The sequence below is a fragment of the Tachysurus fulvidraco genome, chromosome 12, assembly GCF_022655615.1.
Source record: "Tachysurus fulvidraco isolate hzauxx_2018 chromosome 12, HZAU_PFXX_2.0, whole genome shotgun sequence".
In the NCBI taxonomy this organism is placed as follows: Eukaryota; Metazoa; Chordata; class Actinopteri; order Siluriformes; family Bagridae; genus Tachysurus; species Tachysurus fulvidraco.
Genome location: NC_062529.1, coordinates 443,282 through 460,251, shown reverse-complemented (window position 1 = coordinate 460,251; position 16,970 = coordinate 443,282). Strand labels below are relative to the sequence as shown.

General features: G+C 43.3%; 1 protein-coding gene across 5 annotated transcripts in view; it reads left to right on the top strand.

Annotated features, from left to right (window-relative positions):
* The window catches only part of ctage5 (CTAGE family, member 5), a 17,672-nt gene extending 1,449 nt beyond the window's left edge, over window positions 1-16,223 (top strand). The window contains exons 4-29 of one of the 5 annotated variants that reach the window (XM_047821393.1): window positions 46-1,528; window positions 3,466-3,744; window positions 4,437-4,537; window positions 8,111-8,242; window positions 8,544-8,565; window positions 8,652-8,740; window positions 9,356-9,427; window positions 9,541-9,651; window positions 9,747-9,818; window positions 10,077-10,181; window positions 10,300-10,422; window positions 10,648-10,720; window positions 10,805-10,851; window positions 10,977-11,067; window positions 11,338-11,476; window positions 11,762-11,863; window positions 12,162-12,222; window positions 12,360-12,395; window positions 12,550-12,617; window positions 12,719-12,789; window positions 13,173-13,307; window positions 13,895-13,996; window positions 14,150-14,242; window positions 14,377-14,420; window positions 15,165-15,306; window positions 15,382-16,223. In XM_047821393.1, the coding sequence (XP_047677349.1) occupies window positions 46-1,528; window positions 3,466-3,744; window positions 4,437-4,537; window positions 8,111-8,242; window positions 8,544-8,565; window positions 8,652-8,740; window positions 9,356-9,427; window positions 9,541-9,651; window positions 9,747-9,818; window positions 10,077-10,181; window positions 10,300-10,422; window positions 10,648-10,720; window positions 10,805-10,851; window positions 10,977-11,067; window positions 11,338-11,476; window positions 11,762-11,863; window positions 12,162-12,222; window positions 12,360-12,395; window positions 12,550-12,617; window positions 12,719-12,789; window positions 13,173-13,307; window positions 13,895-13,996; window positions 14,150-14,242; window positions 14,377-14,420; window positions 15,165-15,306; window positions 15,382-15,566 (3,978 nt within the window). In that variant the 3' untranslated portion in view covers window positions 15,567-16,223. Of the gene's footprint in view, window positions 1-45; window positions 1,529-1,935; window positions 3,149-3,465; window positions 3,745-4,436; window positions 4,538-8,110; window positions 8,243-8,543; window positions 8,566-8,651; window positions 8,741-9,355; window positions 9,428-9,540; window positions 9,652-9,746; window positions 9,819-10,076; window positions 10,182-10,299; window positions 10,423-10,647; window positions 10,721-10,804; window positions 10,852-10,976; window positions 11,068-11,337; window positions 11,477-11,761; window positions 11,864-12,161; window positions 12,223-12,359; window positions 12,396-12,549; window positions 12,618-12,718; window positions 12,790-13,172; window positions 13,308-13,894; window positions 13,997-14,149; window positions 14,243-14,376; window positions 14,430-15,164; window positions 15,307-15,381 lie in introns of those variants that run through there. The other 4 variants (XM_027134710.2, XM_047821392.1, XM_047821394.1 and 1 more) reach the window with 4 other exon arrangements.
* Window positions 16,224-16,970: the final 747 nt, after the last annotated feature.

The window sequence follows — 16,970 nt, the reverse complement described above, 5'->3', positions numbered from 1 at the left end:
CTCTGTGTGGTGTCAGGACTCACAGGTGAATGTTTTCTTTTTCAGAAAACAGATTTCTTCTGTATGGATGCGTTCGGGACAATAATCAAGAGTGCTGAAGAGTTTGAAGATTACGAGAACGGAGCTCAAACTGCAGAGTCTGAAGAATTAGGTAACGGTGATTTTGATGATCGAGACTCCAAATCATCTGAAACACATGAGAATGTCGAAACGAGCCACGTTGATAACAATAATAAAGGGAAAGCAGAAGAAAGAGGAAGTTCCTGGATCGGATCTGCTGTTAGCGGATGGTTTGCTAACGATGCTGAGAATAAAGAGCAGCAGAACTTTAAGAGCAGAAAGCTGGCTTTGGACTTGGAGCAACTGGACAACGAAGAGAGACTGGGGTTAAAGGATAAAACAGAGAGTGATGAGGATTCACCCAGTGAGCAGGTCAGTTACCTGCTGGGAGATGGAACAAAAAGCCTGTTAGGTTTTGGTGGTGGAGGAGGAGGAGGAGGAGGAGGAGGAGGAGACACTCCACCTACTGAAACCAATAAACAGACTCAGGATGAAGATACGCAGAATCCGAAGAAAGAACGCGAAGCAACGAGTCGTACAAAAGAAGCCTCGGCCGAGACGATCAATGAAAATGAGAAAATCGATGAGAAGTCCTCAGGATGGTACGACAGCGTCTATAACACAATCACCACGTTTTACGAAGATCCTGCTGAGAAACGAGAAGCCGGTAACGATGAAGCTGAAGCGAGTTCGATTGTTCGAGGCACAGATGAAGACAGAGTCACGATTTCCAAGGAGGAAAAAAATCCAGAACCGAAATCAGAATCGTTTCTGATTCAGGACTCAGAAGGTGATGAGGAGAAAGTGGAAGTGAGCAGCCAGGAGGACCCGGGTGGAAGCAGGCGGCTCGGTGACGGATGGTACGGAAGCGTCTATAACAGAATTTCAGAATTTTATACAGACACTCGAGATGGAAAAGCTGCTCCTGATAAACGTGATGATGACAGTAGACGAGATCCTTCATTAACATCTGAATGCGTGGATTTCAGGACAAACCCAGATGAAAACATGGGAAGCGGTGATCCCACTGCTGAGAGGAAGACTGAGAGTAGTAATGCAGGCTGGTACAACAGCATCTACAGCAGAATTAGCGACGTGTATGGAGACACGTCTGACAGATATGATGTTCCTGGTGTAATGAAAGAGGGTGAAGCCACCAAAGACACCTCGGCAGAATCCATCCTTACTACGAACGGCCTGTCGACCGCGATCGACAGCCTGAGAGGAGCAGAAAGTGATGATGAAACCACAGCGAGTCAGTCTGTGAGATCAGAGTCGAGTCAGACTCCGCCTTGTGTCTCCACTAAACAGAGTAAGGATGACGGCAATGCCGAAGACTTAGTAGCGAGGGACGGAGAAAACTCTGAGAATTATCTTTCAAGGATGATTAACGGCCTACAATCACCTTTTAAACCCAACAATGCAGAAGATAAAGAAGAGAGCGATGGAGAACAGACTCTAGATACAGGTAAGGAGGGACAGAGAGATAATGATGATGAGCTTAGTGTTACATTGCCAGAGGTGACTAGTGAAATATCGAGTCAGGGAGCTGCCGTGGTTAGTAACGCAGAAGAGGAAGTAAAGGTAGCTGAGGCCCAAATACATGGTGTAGAAAGTTCATTAGACTGTAGTAAGCAGGATACAGGTGGAGAAGATGAAAAGAGAGATGAGTTCAGTGATCAGTCCACCAGAATCACTAGCCAAAGTGTGAACATGACGTCAGAGCTCAAGACCGATGAGAGCGAGACACCAGAGGAACCGGGATGGACCGATTCACCTGAACGTTACTCAGACACATCAAAAAGAAGTGAAGGTGACACAAAAACAGACACAGTTAACATGTTACCTGAGGCAGGTATGATGGTGCGGAGTAGTGAAGCAGAGATGATCCTCCATAAGGAGTCTAGCACTAAGAAACACCGTGTAGATGTTCCTCAGATGGAGTCTACTGGAGAAAAGGAAAGTAACGATGCTACTCAAATAGAGCGTAGTGACGAAAACCAAAGTGGGAACATTACTGTATCGGTGGAGGATAAAGTACGAGAAGATGCTGACGGTGATGTAACTCCAGCGGAGTCTGGTGGAGAAAAGGAAGACATAGATGCTACTTGAACAGAAACTGCTGGAGAAAAGGAAAGTTTAAACATAACTCAAATGGAGTCTGGTGGAGAAACGGAAGGTGAAGTGAAGTATTCTGGAGAACAAGAACATGAAGATGTTGCTCAAATGGAGTCTGCTGGAGAAAATGAAAGTATAGTCATTATTCAGATGGAGCCTGGTGGAGACAACACAAGCGGTGAGCTTACTCAAGTTCAGAACTTTGGAGGACAAGACGGTGTAGACGATTCTCAAAACGAGACTGATGAACAAAAGGAAAGTGTAAACATTACTCAAATAGAGTATGAAGGAGAAAAAGGAAATGATATTACTCAAGTAGCCTCTGACAGAGAAAAACAGGACATAAACTTTACTCAGATGGAATCTGATGAAGAAAGAGAAGGTGTAGATATTGTTCAGAAAGAGCAACCAAGCTTACACGATACTGATGGTTTAGAAAACTCTCACAGCATCTCTGAAACAAAACAGAACCTGGAGATCGATCCAGTTGAGTCCAGAGAGTCTGAGAAACCTGAAAGTGATGTGTTAGTGCAGGCTAAAGTCGTGCCAGATATTCCATCACCAGACTCCTTTATTTCCAGTACATCTGATGGAGATCAAAATGACAGCAAAAAACATGGAGATAAAATGATGGATGTTAAACATCACAAAGCACAGACGTCAGGTCAGACACAGAAACCTGCATGTCCTAACTTACAAGCTCATCTCAGTGAAGTGGACATGCAGGTTCTTCGGAAGTTCTTCAGCGAAGGAACGTTATCATGGCTGGATTTCCTCATTGGACATTCTGAATATATCAACAATGAAGAGCTTGCTGAGCTTCATGACTTTGAGCAAACACTGCAATATCTTCTGAACACCAGAAATCAAGAAATCAAGCCGTCGCTACGAACCACACACACCGTCTTAGCCATGCTACGAAAGAAGTTTAGACCCGTGATAACAGATGGCAGTGTAGATAAAAGCCCAGGTACTGATGATATATATGTATATACATATAGCTATATTTTAGACTCCTTTAATTGTTTTTCTCCTTGAGCATCACTATGACATAACTCTCCTTAGGAACCCTTGAAGAACATTTTCTTCACTCTGATGTAATTATAATTGATTTCTTCTCATTGTTATAAGTCTAGTATAATAGTATAATAATCTTGAGCATGTTTCTTCACTGAGTAGAACTCATGAAGAACCTCATTTGAGCAAAGATCCAATCATCTGATGACTTGTTGCTACTGGACATTTCATAGTAAGCTGGAAAAACCTTTCATGTGTCTCTCCCAACAGATCCGAGTCAGACCGAGTGTGTCACCGAAACATGTGTGAGTACAATGGAGAAAGCACCGACGTCTGAGGAGGACATGGGAAAGGACATCAACATGGAGACCAGCTCCAGCACAGACGACTCAGAAAGCTCAACCAGCAAATCACACTCTAATGACCAAGAAGTCAACACTGACAGAACTAGAATATTAGACACACTCGAGTCTGACCAGAAAACTGCTCCTCATCTGGACACCAATATTATCACTGAAGAGTTTCTGGAACCTGAAGAATCCCAAAACAGTAAATATTCCCTTATTATACAGATCTGCTGCTGAGTCCTGGCCTCTGATTGGTCCTCAGGTGGTGATGAATTCTCTCTAACAGCAGCTCTGACTGTAGAGCAGGTTTATATTAATGTACTCACTCTCATACACTATCGTTTCCATAGTAACAGATCGTTCACAGGGACGTGTACAGAACACACTCCACTGAGAATGAACTGATTATAAACATGTGTAATTGTTGTGATGAAGATTTCTGTAAGGAGATGTTTATGTGAGTATGGAGAAGTCTCCATTACTGCATGTGCTATTATGATTATGATTATTATTGTTATTGTTATTATTATTAATAATAACAATAACAACAATAATAATAATAATAATAATAATAATAATAATAATAATAATAATAATAATAATAATAATAACATGAAGTGGACAACTGTATGTACAGTGCATGTGGTGCTGCTCAAAGTGCAGATTAACCCAGAAACCTGAAACCCTCGACTTATGAAAAACAAAACCTGCATGAAAACAGTTGGGTTTTTTTTTTTGTTTTGTTTTTTTTTAATAAAAATAATAAAATGTGCATAGTGCAGGATCTCATCCATCATTCTGTTGGAGTAATTATAGTACACTGCCTTATACCTTTGTGTATTTGTTCCACTCATATTATCTAAATCTGTATTTTTCTTCTTCTTTTGACTGAAGCAGTTCTGCGTCTCTACACAGCTCTTGCTGCTAAATTCACAAGCGATGTGATCACGTTTGTGGTGAAGGAGAGTGCACATGTGACACACTCCATCCATCAGGTAGGGATCAGATCCACAGTCTGCTCCTTTAAGACTACACTCCAGTCTGGGGTTTGTATTTTCTTCTGTACACATGACATGTCACCAAATGCTTAGACTCTGGTAATGTTCAGGATAAGGTTCAGGTTAATATATTAGCACATCGGGTGAATTTTAAATGGGCACTGAAGAAGATCAATTCACACTGAAGAAGATGTGTGAATTTGAGTGTGAGTGTGACAGTGAGAATGAGTGTGAGGATGAGTGTGTGTCTGTGAGTGTGACAGTGAGTACAGTATGAGTGTGACAGTGAGTATGAGTGTGTGAGTGTAAGTGTGACAGTGAGTATGAGTGTGTGTGAGTGTAAGTGTGACAGTGAGTATGAGTATAAGTGTGACAGTGAGTATGAGTGTGTAAGTGTGACAGTGAGTGTGTGTGAAAGTGACCCATACTCAGAATTTGTTCTCTGCATTTAACCCATCCAAAGTGAACACACACACCATGAACACACACCCGGAGCAGCGGGCAGCCATTTTATGCTGCGGTGCCCGGGGAGCAGATGTGGGGGTTTGATGCCTTGCTTAAGGGCACCTCAGTCTTAGGGTTAGGAGTCAAACTCTAACCATTAGGCCACGACTTCTTGTGAGTGTGAGTAGGAGTGTGACAGTATGAGTGTGAGTATGAGTGTGAACTTGTGAGTGTGTGTGAGTATGAGTGTGAACTTGTGAGTGTGTGTGAGTATGAGTGTGAACTTGTGAGTGTGTGTGAGTATGAGTGTGAACTTGTGAGTGTGTGTGAGTATGAGTGTGACAGTGAGTATGAGTGTGAGTATGAGTTTGTGAGCGTGTGTGAGTATGAGCTTGTGAGTGTGTGTGTGTGTGTGTGTGTGTGTGTGTGTGTAACTCTTGTTATTTATATCAGAAACAGAAGGTTGTATTTAGTACTGATTAAAATCACTGACAGATGTGTTAGTACAAGTGAAAGGCACAACAGTGATGTAGTCAACATAACTTTTATTGATTCGTGATTCATTACAGAATAACAATCAGATTAAAACACCGGACTGAATTATTTTTATTTTTAAACTTTGAAACTTAACACTGACATTAGACCGGAAAACAGTGTACAATGCTGTGCGCATGCGCAGAAAGGCGTAGCACGTCGCCATTGTGGCGTTTTATTATTGGTGACGTGTGGAATAAACCATGTGACACTTTAGAGGGGTGTCAGTTCTCTTAGTGTTCGAGGCAATTAAATAAAAAAGGGACAATGTCAACTCAGACATTTTCTTTTACTTATTATAATTTTTTTAAATAATTATAATTTCTAAAAATGCACTTTGATTATGATGCGATTTTATGTTAGACTGTAGCATGACTTGTATCCCCCTCGAGCTGATGCAGTGCAGTGCTCTTCCTCTCTGAGCACTGCGCATGCGCATGCCGCTATGGAGCGACAACAGATGGAATAAATAGAGATAAATAAATAAATGTAACGTCGGTTTAATAGAAAACCAAACTCTAATCATGTCAGAGGGGTTTAATAATGACTCCGGGGTTATGGAGGCGAATGATACTAAAGGAAGCGCGAACATTTATTACACTCTGGCGAGGGAGAAGATTAGAGATGTAAGTGTTAGATTTTATTTATGATGTGGGATTATAGACTAACTGTGGGGTTATAGACTAACTATGGGGTTATAGACACTAACTGTGGGGTTATAGACTAACTATGGGGTTATAGACACTTACTGTGGGGTTATAGACTAACTGTGGGGTTATAGACACTAACTGTGGGATTATAGACACTTACTGTGGGGTTATAGACTAACTGTGGGATTATAGACACTTACTGTGGGATTATAGACACTTACTGTGGGGTTATAGACTAACTGTGGGGTTATAGACACTTACTGTGGGATTATAGACACTTACTGTGGGGTTATAGACACTAACTGTGGGATTATAGACACTTACTGTGGGGTTATAGACTAACTGTGGGATTATAGACACTTACTGTGGGGTTATAGACACTTACTGTGGGGTTATAGACTAACTGTGGGGTTATAGACTAACTGTGGGGTTATAGACACTTACTGTGGGGTTATAGACACTTACTGTGGGGTTATAGACACTTACTGTGGGGTTATAGACTAACTGTGGGGTTATAGACACTTACTGTGGGGTTATAGACACTTACTGTGGGGTTATAGACACTTACTGTGGGGTTATAGACACTTACTGTGGGGTTATAGACACTTACTGTGGGGTTATAGACACTTACTGTGGGGTTATAGACACTTACTGTGGGGTTATAGACTAACTGTGGGATTATAGACACTAACTGTGGGGTTATAGACACTAACTGTGGGGTTATAGACACTAACTGTGGGATTATAGACTAACTGTGGGGTTTTAGACACTTACTGTGGGGTTTTAGACACTAACTGTGGGGTTTTAGACACTAACTGTGGGGTTTTAGACACTAACTGTGGGGTTCTAGACACTAACTGTGGGATTATAGACACTAACTGTGGGATTATAGACACTAACTGTGGGGTTATAGACACTAACTGTGGGATTATAGACACTAACTGTGGGATTATAGACACTAACTGTGGGGTTATAGACACTAACTGTGGGGTTATAGACACTAACTGTGGGGTTATAGACACTAACTGTGGGGTTATAGACACTAACTGTGGGGTTATAGACACTAACTGTGGGGTTATAGACACATAACTCACTGCTATTTTTAGTTATTTATATAATTATATTGTTCTCATAGGTTTTAGTTAAATAAAAAGTTAAACAACTGATAAAATGTGGTCCATCTAAATAACCCAATCGTATTGAAGCAGTTTCATTTTCAGTATTTTACAACTGACTCAGTGGCGATTGTTGGGAAATGTTTAGAGATTTTTACAGATCTACAGACACCATGATGTGAAATATAATGAAGTGACGGAAATAAACAGGTGGGAGTGAAGTTTACACCTCAGGAGCAGGTGGATTGGGACAGAAAAGACATTTAATCACTATATTATACATTTAATCACTATATTATACATTTAATCACTATATTATACATTTAATCACTATATTATACATTTAATCACTATATTATATATTTAATCACTCCTGAATAAATGACCTGAACATTTTAATGGTTAAAACCCAAACAGGATCACATTCTTTATTCCCAGCTTCATCATATAATGTTTTTATATTAATGACATAAAGATATATAGATATTTTTTACCTGGGAAACACAAACACACCCCAACACAATGCTGCTAACTCAGGCAACATCTTCAGCACAGAGCACACTGTAGGATAAACAGTGTGTTTTATGGGACAGTCTTCATTATAACCTTATTATGATGTTCTCATGTTCCTGCTCTTTAAATAAGCTCCACTTTGGGAATGTTTCTCTAACTGGCGTTTCAGTGAAGTCGTGTGGATTTGAGTCTGATGAGAGAGAACAAGAGGAAGCAGTTGTCCATGTGATATGGCACCAGGAAGCGTTTAGGTATTTTGTGCCTTCAACATCTTCCTCTTTTCATCAAGAGACTGATCTGGTGTATTTTTGCAGGTCGTGATGTCACTTCCTGACGAAATCCGACCCGGCCCTGATCTTTACGGGGTGCCGTGGGAAGCTGTGATCTTCACTGTCATGTTGGGTTTATTCACCTTCCTGCTCTTCACCTGCAGATTCTTGCAGGCAGTAAGTGACCGATACATGTCTCTAAACCATTCAATCAAAAAACACTGTTCTGTCATGTACTGTCATGTACTGTCATGTACTGTCATGTACTGTCATGTACTGTCATGTACTGACATGTACTGTCATGTACTGTCATGTACTGTCATGTACTGTCATGTACTGTCATGTACTGACATGTACTGTCATGTACTGTCATGTACTGTCATGTTCTGTCATGTACTGTCATGACACCCTGCATATTATCTGGACTCTGTATTCTGCACTGTGGTGTAAAGTGTCCTGTTCTGTTCTCTCTCTGCAGGTTAACAGCAGGTTGTACTGCAGTAAGTTTGGTTGGATCTCAGATTGTTTGAATATCTTCTCTTGGCTCTGAAGCGATTCTGATTCGTGTTCTCTCGTTCCTCTTCAGGTAAGGAGAGGAGGATGGGACAGAAAGTGGCAGAGCTTCTGGAGGAGAAGTGTAAAGTTCTGGAGACTCTCAGTGAGTGTGAACACAAGGTGGGTGAGGAGCAGTTCACACCTTTAGCTGATCTCAGCCCGATATCTCTCTTCTTATGTTACACTGAGTTGCCGTGTATTAGTATTAGATGTGTGTGTGTGTGTGTGTGTGTGTGTGGTGTCTGGTTTTATTTCAGCTGCATTAAATAGATTGTGTGCGTGCGTGTGTCTGTCTGTCTGTCTGTGTGCATGTGTCTGTCTGTCTGTGTGTGTGCATGTGTCTGTCTGTCTGTGTGTGTGCGTGTGTCTGTCTGTCTGTCTGTCTGTCTGTCTGTGTGTGTCTGTCTGTCTGTCTGTCTGTCTGTCTGTGTGCGTCTGTCTGTCTGTCTGTCTGTCTGTCTGTGTGCGTCTGTCTGTCTGTCTGTGTGCGTGTGCGTCTGTCTGTCTGTCTGTGTGCGTCTGTCTGTGTGCGTCTGTCTGTGTGCGTCTGTCTGTGTGTCTGTGTGCGTCTGTCTGTCTGTCTGCGTTTGTCTGTGTGCATGTGTGCGTGTGTCTGTCTGTCTGTGTGCGTGTGTCTGTCTGTCTGTGTGCATGCGTGTGTGTGTGTGTGTGTGTGTGTGTGTGTGTGTGTGTGTGTGTGTGTGTGTGTGTGTGCTTGTGTGTTTCACCTGACAGTTTAAGAAGCTGGACGCTGTGCTGCAGGATGGTAAACTTTCAGCTCAGGCTTCAGAGAAGGAGGATTTGGAGGTAAAGTTTCACCTGATGATTGTTTCTGTTCTTTATCTGTTCATTTTGAATCTATAAGTCACATGTAGGAGCATCAACAGGAGTTTTTAACTGTGTGTTGGTTTTAATTAAAGGCCATGTCGAAGAAGCTGGAGGAGACGAATGTACAGATGCAGAGAGATATGGTGAAGATGCAGGAGGAACTGGACACACAGGACCAGCTCAGGAAACAGCAGGAAGAGCAGGTAGAGCACAATGAACATCACCTCAGACCTTCTCCTTCTTATCCTCCTCCTCTTTTATCTGGAAACCAACACTGTGTTCTTTGTGCTTGTTACAGCTCACAAACCTGGAGGAGATGTTAAAGAAGCTAGAGCAGGATGCCGCAGAGCGCAAATCTCAACTAGAGCAGGTACCAGATGATCTTTAGTGCTGGTAATGAAGAGTCCTTGGGTTCAGTCTCCATCTGAGCAAATTCACTCATAACCTGAAGAAAGTGGGCGTTTCCCAGCTCTCTGTTGTGATTGGCTCGAAGGTGCACATGGCAGGATAAATGTCCATAGATGCTGCAGCAATAAGCTCACAGTCCTGGGAGCAGGAGTGTCGTGTCTGAGACCAGAGAACAGGACGTACTGTTATAAATATAACTGTGTTATTGTTTGTGTTCCAGGATAAAATGACTCTGAAAATCCACAAGATGAACAGTGAGAGACTGCAGAAGAAACTCCAGGAGGTTAAAGAGGAGAACAGCATGCTGCTGGAGAGCAAAGCACAGGTGTGTAGGTGTGTGTGTGTAGGTGTGTGTAGGTGTGTGTGTGTGTGTGTGTGTGTGTGTGTGTGTGTGAGAGAGAGTGCGCCTCACTACATTCACATGTGTATCATCTGGTTCTCAGCTGGAGCAGGAGGCAGAGGGATGGAGGGAGCGACTGAGTGAGCTGGAGGAAGAGAAGAGGATGTGTGAGACATCACACAACGGAATGATGGAGAACTGCGTGAATAAAGACGAGCGCATAAAGGTTCAGTACCTCAGTTATCCCTTCATAACACTAATCCACTCTATAACCCCGTTATACCCAGTGATTTTAACTTCAGTAACTGACACGTTATAACTATAGAGCTATAAACCCCCCCCCTCTGTTTTCCCCTCTCCCTCCCTCTCCCTCCCTTTCACTCCCTCTCCCTCTCACCCCCTCTCCCTCTCACCCCCTCCCTCTCTCACCCCCTCCCTCCCTCCCCCTCAGTCTCTGACAGAGTGCCTGTTGATGATGAGAGATTGGGACACAGAGGAGGAGAGCACCATGAATGACTCTTCAGGTCATTAACATTAAATCCTTGTTTGATGTCTTTTATTAATAATTAATTATAAACTGATCAGATGGTTTGTGTTTGTTGGTGCAGATTTCAGGCAGAAACAGAAAGTGCAGAAACTGATTAATGCAGCAACGGTACAGTTGTGTTTAAACTTAAGGGTGTGTGTGACTGTGTGTGTGTGTAGGTGTGTGAGTGAGTGTGTATTACTAAATAAGTACCTAATGTTGAGACCTAGTGAATAAGAAACTCTCTTTTACAGATGAGTGCAGATCTGAAGGCCATGGAGGAGGACAAGGACCGAATGTTCGCCAAACTGACAGATGAAATCAAAGCCAAAGAAGATCTTCAAGGTGTTTAGATTTATTTATTACACTCTTCTTCACCACACTCTTCTTCACCACACTCTTCTTCATTACACTCTTCTTCACCACACTCTTCTTCACCACACTCTTCTTCACTACATATCACTGGCTTATCTTCACACCCTGACCCTGATTATCTCCTCATGCTTCTCCATCCCAGTTCACACTGTCGTCTGCCATGTGACTCCTCTCCATGTGACTCCTCTCCATGTGACTCCTCTGTAAGATCTTCTCTCTTCTCCGTTTTGTCTTTTGCAGAAGGTCTCGATCAGCTGCAGCATGAGAAAGTGTCTCTGGAGTCAGAGAGCTCCATGTACTCCAGTGAAATAGAGAAACTCCAGCACAAGCTGCAGATCATGTCTGAGATGTACCAGGAGAAGGAACTGAAGCTGCACAGGTGAACACACCATGATCTCCACACATCAGGTCCATGACAGAGCCTTTAGCTCATTCTGACGTTTCCATCCTAACTGTCTTCCACACATGCCATAAAATATATCTCTTATTAAACTGCCTGTTTATTCCACACCTCCTGTGCGTGTGTGTGTTTGTGTGTGTGTGTGTGTGTGTGTGTGTGTGTGTGTGTGTGTGTGTGTGTGTGTGTGTGTGTGTGTGTGTGTGTGTGTGTGTGTGTTGTAATTGCTAAAAGCCCAAAACACTCAGTCCAGTTTTTCCTATCCAGGATGTTGACGGTGGAGGAGAAGGAGCGCTCACAGAAGGAGGAGCAGCTCAACAAAGCTGGGAAGAAGATCAGCCTGGCTACAGATGAGCTCAACTCTTACAGGTTAGTGTGTCTGTGTGTGTGTGTGTCTGTGTCTGTGTGTGAGTGTGTGTCTGTGTGTGAGTGTGTGTCTGTGTGTGTCTGTGTGTGTCTGTGTGTGTGTGTGTGTGTGTGTGTGTGTGTGTGTGTGTGTGTTGGTGTGTGTGTGTTGGTGTGTGTGTGTGTCTGTGTGTGTGTCTGTGTGTGTGTCTGTGTGTGTGTCTGTGTCTGTGTGAGTGTGTGTGTGTGTGTGTGTCAGTCACATTCTTCTTAACTGCTGATTAATCGTGTTTAAAAATGACAATAATTTAATTTCACTCAGACAAAGAGCCAAAGAGCTGGAGGACGAGCTGGAGAAAACCAACCAGGCTTATAGGAACCAGGTACAGCCATGTACACTGCTCACTTTATCATCCTTCTGTATAATACACACACACACACACACACACACACACACACTCACTCACTGTACAGAGCAGCAGATTTGGATTAATATGATTTTTGTTCTTGTTGTTTTCAGATTGCTGCACATGAGAAAAAAGCTCATGATAACTGGGTGAGTTATTCAGCTATGTATCATCATCATCTTCTTCATCATCATCATCATCATCATCATCATCTGGCTCTCTGTCAGCATGATGATTTTTGGAGGTTAATAATAATCCACATGGTTCCTTGTAGTAAACTTCCTCTGTAACGGTGTGTTGTAGCTGGCTGCTCGAGCTGCAGATCGAGATCTATCTGATGTGAAGAGAGAAAACTCAGTGCTACGTCAGAGGTGGGAACGAGCACCAAACCCCACCCACTGCACTGTAACAGTTCATGATGTCTGTGTTCTCTCACAGCCTGTTCATGCAGTGGTTCATGTTGATGTTGCAGGTTAACGGACTGGCAGTTTAAACTGGAGCTGATGGAGAAAAACCCACAGGCTCGAGCTCCACTGTTCAGAGGTGAAGCACTGTAATGGTCTGATGACTCCATAATGAGAACTGCAGCATGTTTTAGACAATTACTACACTGCATGAGGTGAACGTGTCTGTGTGTGTGTGCGTCTGTGTGTCTGTGTGTGCGCGTGCGTCTGTGCGTGTGCGTGCGTCTGTGTGTCTGCGTGTGCGTGCGTGCATGCGTGCGTGCGTGCGTGTGTGTGTGCATGCGCGCGTGTGTGTGTGCGTATGCCTGTGTATGTGTGTGCGTGCGTATATGTGTGTGTGTGTGTGTGTGTGTGTGCGTGCGTGTGTGCGTGCGTGTGTGTGTGTGTGTGCGTATGCCTGTGTATGTGTGTGTGTGTGTGTGTGTGTGTGTGTGTGTGTGTGTGTGTGTGTGAATCCTCCAGGTGAAAGATCTCCGTTTGGTCCGTCCCCACTCGGTCGCCCCCCCTCTGAAACCCGTCCCTTCCTGTCTCCCCCCACGCTGATGGACGGACCGTCCAGAGTCTCTCCACAGTTTCCCATGATGCCTAGCGGCAGAGGTGAGGTGACTAAACACAACACTGTTATTGTGCATTGTTTCATATTATAATATAAAATGATCATTATTAGAAAAATGTGTAACTTAAACACTTTCTACACTTTCAGACAAGGTTTTATTTAAAATCCTCTCTCTCTCTCTCTCTCTATCGATATTTACTCTATCTCTCTATATATCGATATTTATATATATATATATATAGATATTTATATATATATATAGATATTTTATTATATATATATATTTATATATATATATATAGATCTTTATCTATCTATATATTATCTATCTTTCCTCTACTCTCTCTTTCTATCTCTCGTCCTTTCTCTCTCTCATCATCTCGCCTTCTATCTCTCTCTCTCTCTCTCTCGCTCGCTCTTTCTCTCTCTCTCTCTCTCGCTCTCTCGCTCTCTCGCTCTTTCTCTCTCTCTCTTTCTCTCTTTCTCTCTCTCACTCTTTCTCTCTCTCTCTCTCTCTCTCTTTCTCTCTCTCTCTCTCTCTCGCTCTTTCTCTCTCTCGCTCTTTCTCTCTCTCACTCTTTCTCTCTCTCGCTCTTTCTCTCTCCCGCCCTTTCGCCCTGTCCCTTAGCGCCTCCTGGTGGTATGGATGGTGACAGGAGTGTTTCTTACTCTGAAAGTGGCTCCCCCACATGGGAGAGAGAGCGAGAGCGCAGGAGTCTCGGCCCCCCAGGTACAGAGATCAGCTCAGTGCTGAGTCTCCTACATAATAAACTTAACCCTAATCACTGTAATGAGCGCAGACTTACACAACTAACTGGTGTGTAAACACACTGTGAACTCACTGATGACATTAAAGCTCTGAACATTTCCCTGTCTGTGGCAGGTCCAGATCCAGGACTCATGTACAGAAGACCTCTCTCAGCTCCGTTCCTCCGAGCACCGCTTCCTCCTGAAGCGTACTACAGCGACAAGTCAGGTAAAATCTGTGTGTTGGACTCAATAACCAGTAACACACTCGTTCTGCTCTCAGCCAATCAGAGCGCTCCTCATCAGACTGCTCAGATGGAGGTGATGTTCCGTCTCGTTCTGATTTTAAGTGTTTGTCTGCAGAGTCATCGTTCGGGGGAGAAGGAGCTGGGGTTAGTGAAAACGGGGTCAGAGACGTATGTTTTTATTTACATGTTTCTGTCCATTTTAACCACTACTGTGTTTTTTTGTTATGTTATTAACTTAATTATTGTATGTGTGTATGTGTGTGTGTGTGTGTGTGTGTGTGTGTGTATATATGTCTATATGTACGTGTGTGTACATGTGTATGTGTGTGTGTGTGTATATATGTCTATATGTACGTGTGTGTACATGTGTATGTGTGTATATGTGTGTGTGTGTATATATGTCTATATGTACGTGTGTGTACGTGTGTGTGTGTACATGTGTACGTGTGTATGTATGTGTATATGTACGTGTGTGTGCGTGTGTCTGTGTGTACGTGTGTGTGTACATGTACGTGTGTGTGTGTGTATATGTGTGTATATGTATGTACGTGTGTGTGTGTGTGTGTGTGTGTGTGTACATGTACGTGTGTGTGTGTATATATGTGTATATGTATGTGTGTGTGTACATGTACGTGTGTGTGTGTGTATATATGTGTATATGTATGTACATGTGTGTGTGTGTACATGTACGTGTGTGTGTGTGTGTGTGTGTATATGTATGTACGTGTGTGTGTGTGTATATATGTGTATATGCATGTACGTGTGTGTGTGTGTACATGTACGTGTGTGTGTGTGTGTGTGTGTGTATATGTGTATATGTATGTACGTGTGTGTGTGTACATGTACGTGTGTGTATATATATGTGTATATGTATGTACGTGTGTGTGTGTGTACATGTTATAGAGTGGACGCTCGATGCCTGCTGCTGCTGATATAAGGGCGGGGCCTCTTCCTCCCCCTCAGTTTCCTCCAGCGGACCCCCGAGACCCTTATTTCTCTCGCCGATCTTACCGTCCTGACTTCTTCCCCCCGCCTCCTCTGACCAGTGGGTTTATCTTCACACTCCAGACTCACAAACACCGACTGGATGATTTGTAACTTGTGTTGTTTTTATCCACAGTGCGAGGCCCCCCTCCTCCTCTTCCCCCTGGAGTTTTTCCCAGAATTCCACTGCCTCCCCTCATGGCATTTCCCCCGATGAGACCTCCAACTGATCATGTTTCACCTGAACCTCCATCCAGACCTTCACCTCCAGGCAGTGAGCAGCCAGCTGAACAACCTCCACCTGGTCAGGACATCATCTGAGCTCCTGCTCCATCCTTCTGTCCTCTCTCTCTCTCTCTCTCTCTCTTTATCTCGCTCGGTCCTGCTTAACGCACCCTTGCTCACTTCCCCTAGTTAGTGCGCATCACCTCAGTGCCTCATGCAATGACTTCTGGGTAATTTACACTGCTATCAACTGGATCTTTCGGTACTGGAGATGCCGAGTAGACGGAGACATGGGGAATTGAACCAGACCTCCTCTGAGTGGGGACGTGATCTGTGGTGCTTTGTGTCACTTCCTGTATCATGACTTCTCTTTCCGCGTCATCACATTTCTTAATTGATTTTTTTTTTTTTTACTGTAATAAAGAATCTGCACCAAGATGAAGTTTAATTTAAACATCTCTGATGTGTCCACGTCCTCACGCTTCCTCCTGTGTGCTGATGCTGTAGATACGGACTAGATGTTCGTCTGTAATGAAGCAGCACAGGACTCTCGGGTCCTCCGTGGCTGTTGGTCGTATTTAATAATTTTTAGCTGGACATGATGTAAATAAGCATCTAATAGTATTGTGAATATTATGTACATACACAGAATGTAGTGATGTTGAGACCTGCAGAAGGTCCCTGCAGTCTGTCCTTCACACAGCAGACGCTTCATCTCTCAGCTGCAAACCTTAATAAAAATGTGTGCTTCTATAAACTGTGTGTTCATTTCTGTCTTGCCTTGCTTTCTTACATCAACTGCACAATGTTACTCAACACTTTGTGTAATTAAAATAAATTATTTAAATTTGATGGGGGGGGGCACAGTGGCTTAGCGGTTAGCATGTTCGTCTCACACCTCCAGGGTTGGGGGTTCGATTCCCACCTCAGCCTTGTGTGGAGTTTACATGTTCTCCCCGTGCCTCGGGGGTTTCCTCCGGGTACTCCGGTTTCCTCCCCCGGTCCAAAGACATGCATGGTAGGTTGATTGGCATCTCTGGAAAATTGTCCGTATTGTGTGTGTGTGTGTGAGAATGAGAGTGTGTGTGTGCCCTGTGATGGGTTGGCACTCCGTCCAGGGTGTATCCTGCCTCAATGCCCCATGACGCCTGAGATAGGCACAGGCTCCCCGTGACCCGAGAAGTTCGGATAAGCGGTAGAAGATGAATGAAAAATTTGAACGCATCTTTACATTAAATCGGCTCCTGGACTTTCGCTCGTCCTGCAGCTCGAGAAACCTTCTGTGCGCCATGTTTTATTTTTATTATTATTTAAATTCAATTCAAGTTTATTTGTATTGCATTTTAACAACTGACATCGTCTCAGAGCAGCTTTACAGAACATAGAACAAAAGATTAATATAAAAAGTCCCAGATTAATATTAGATATATATAAATGTGTATGTATTTATCCCTGATGAGCAAGTCTGAGGTGACTCAGGTGACTGTGGGGAGGAAAAAC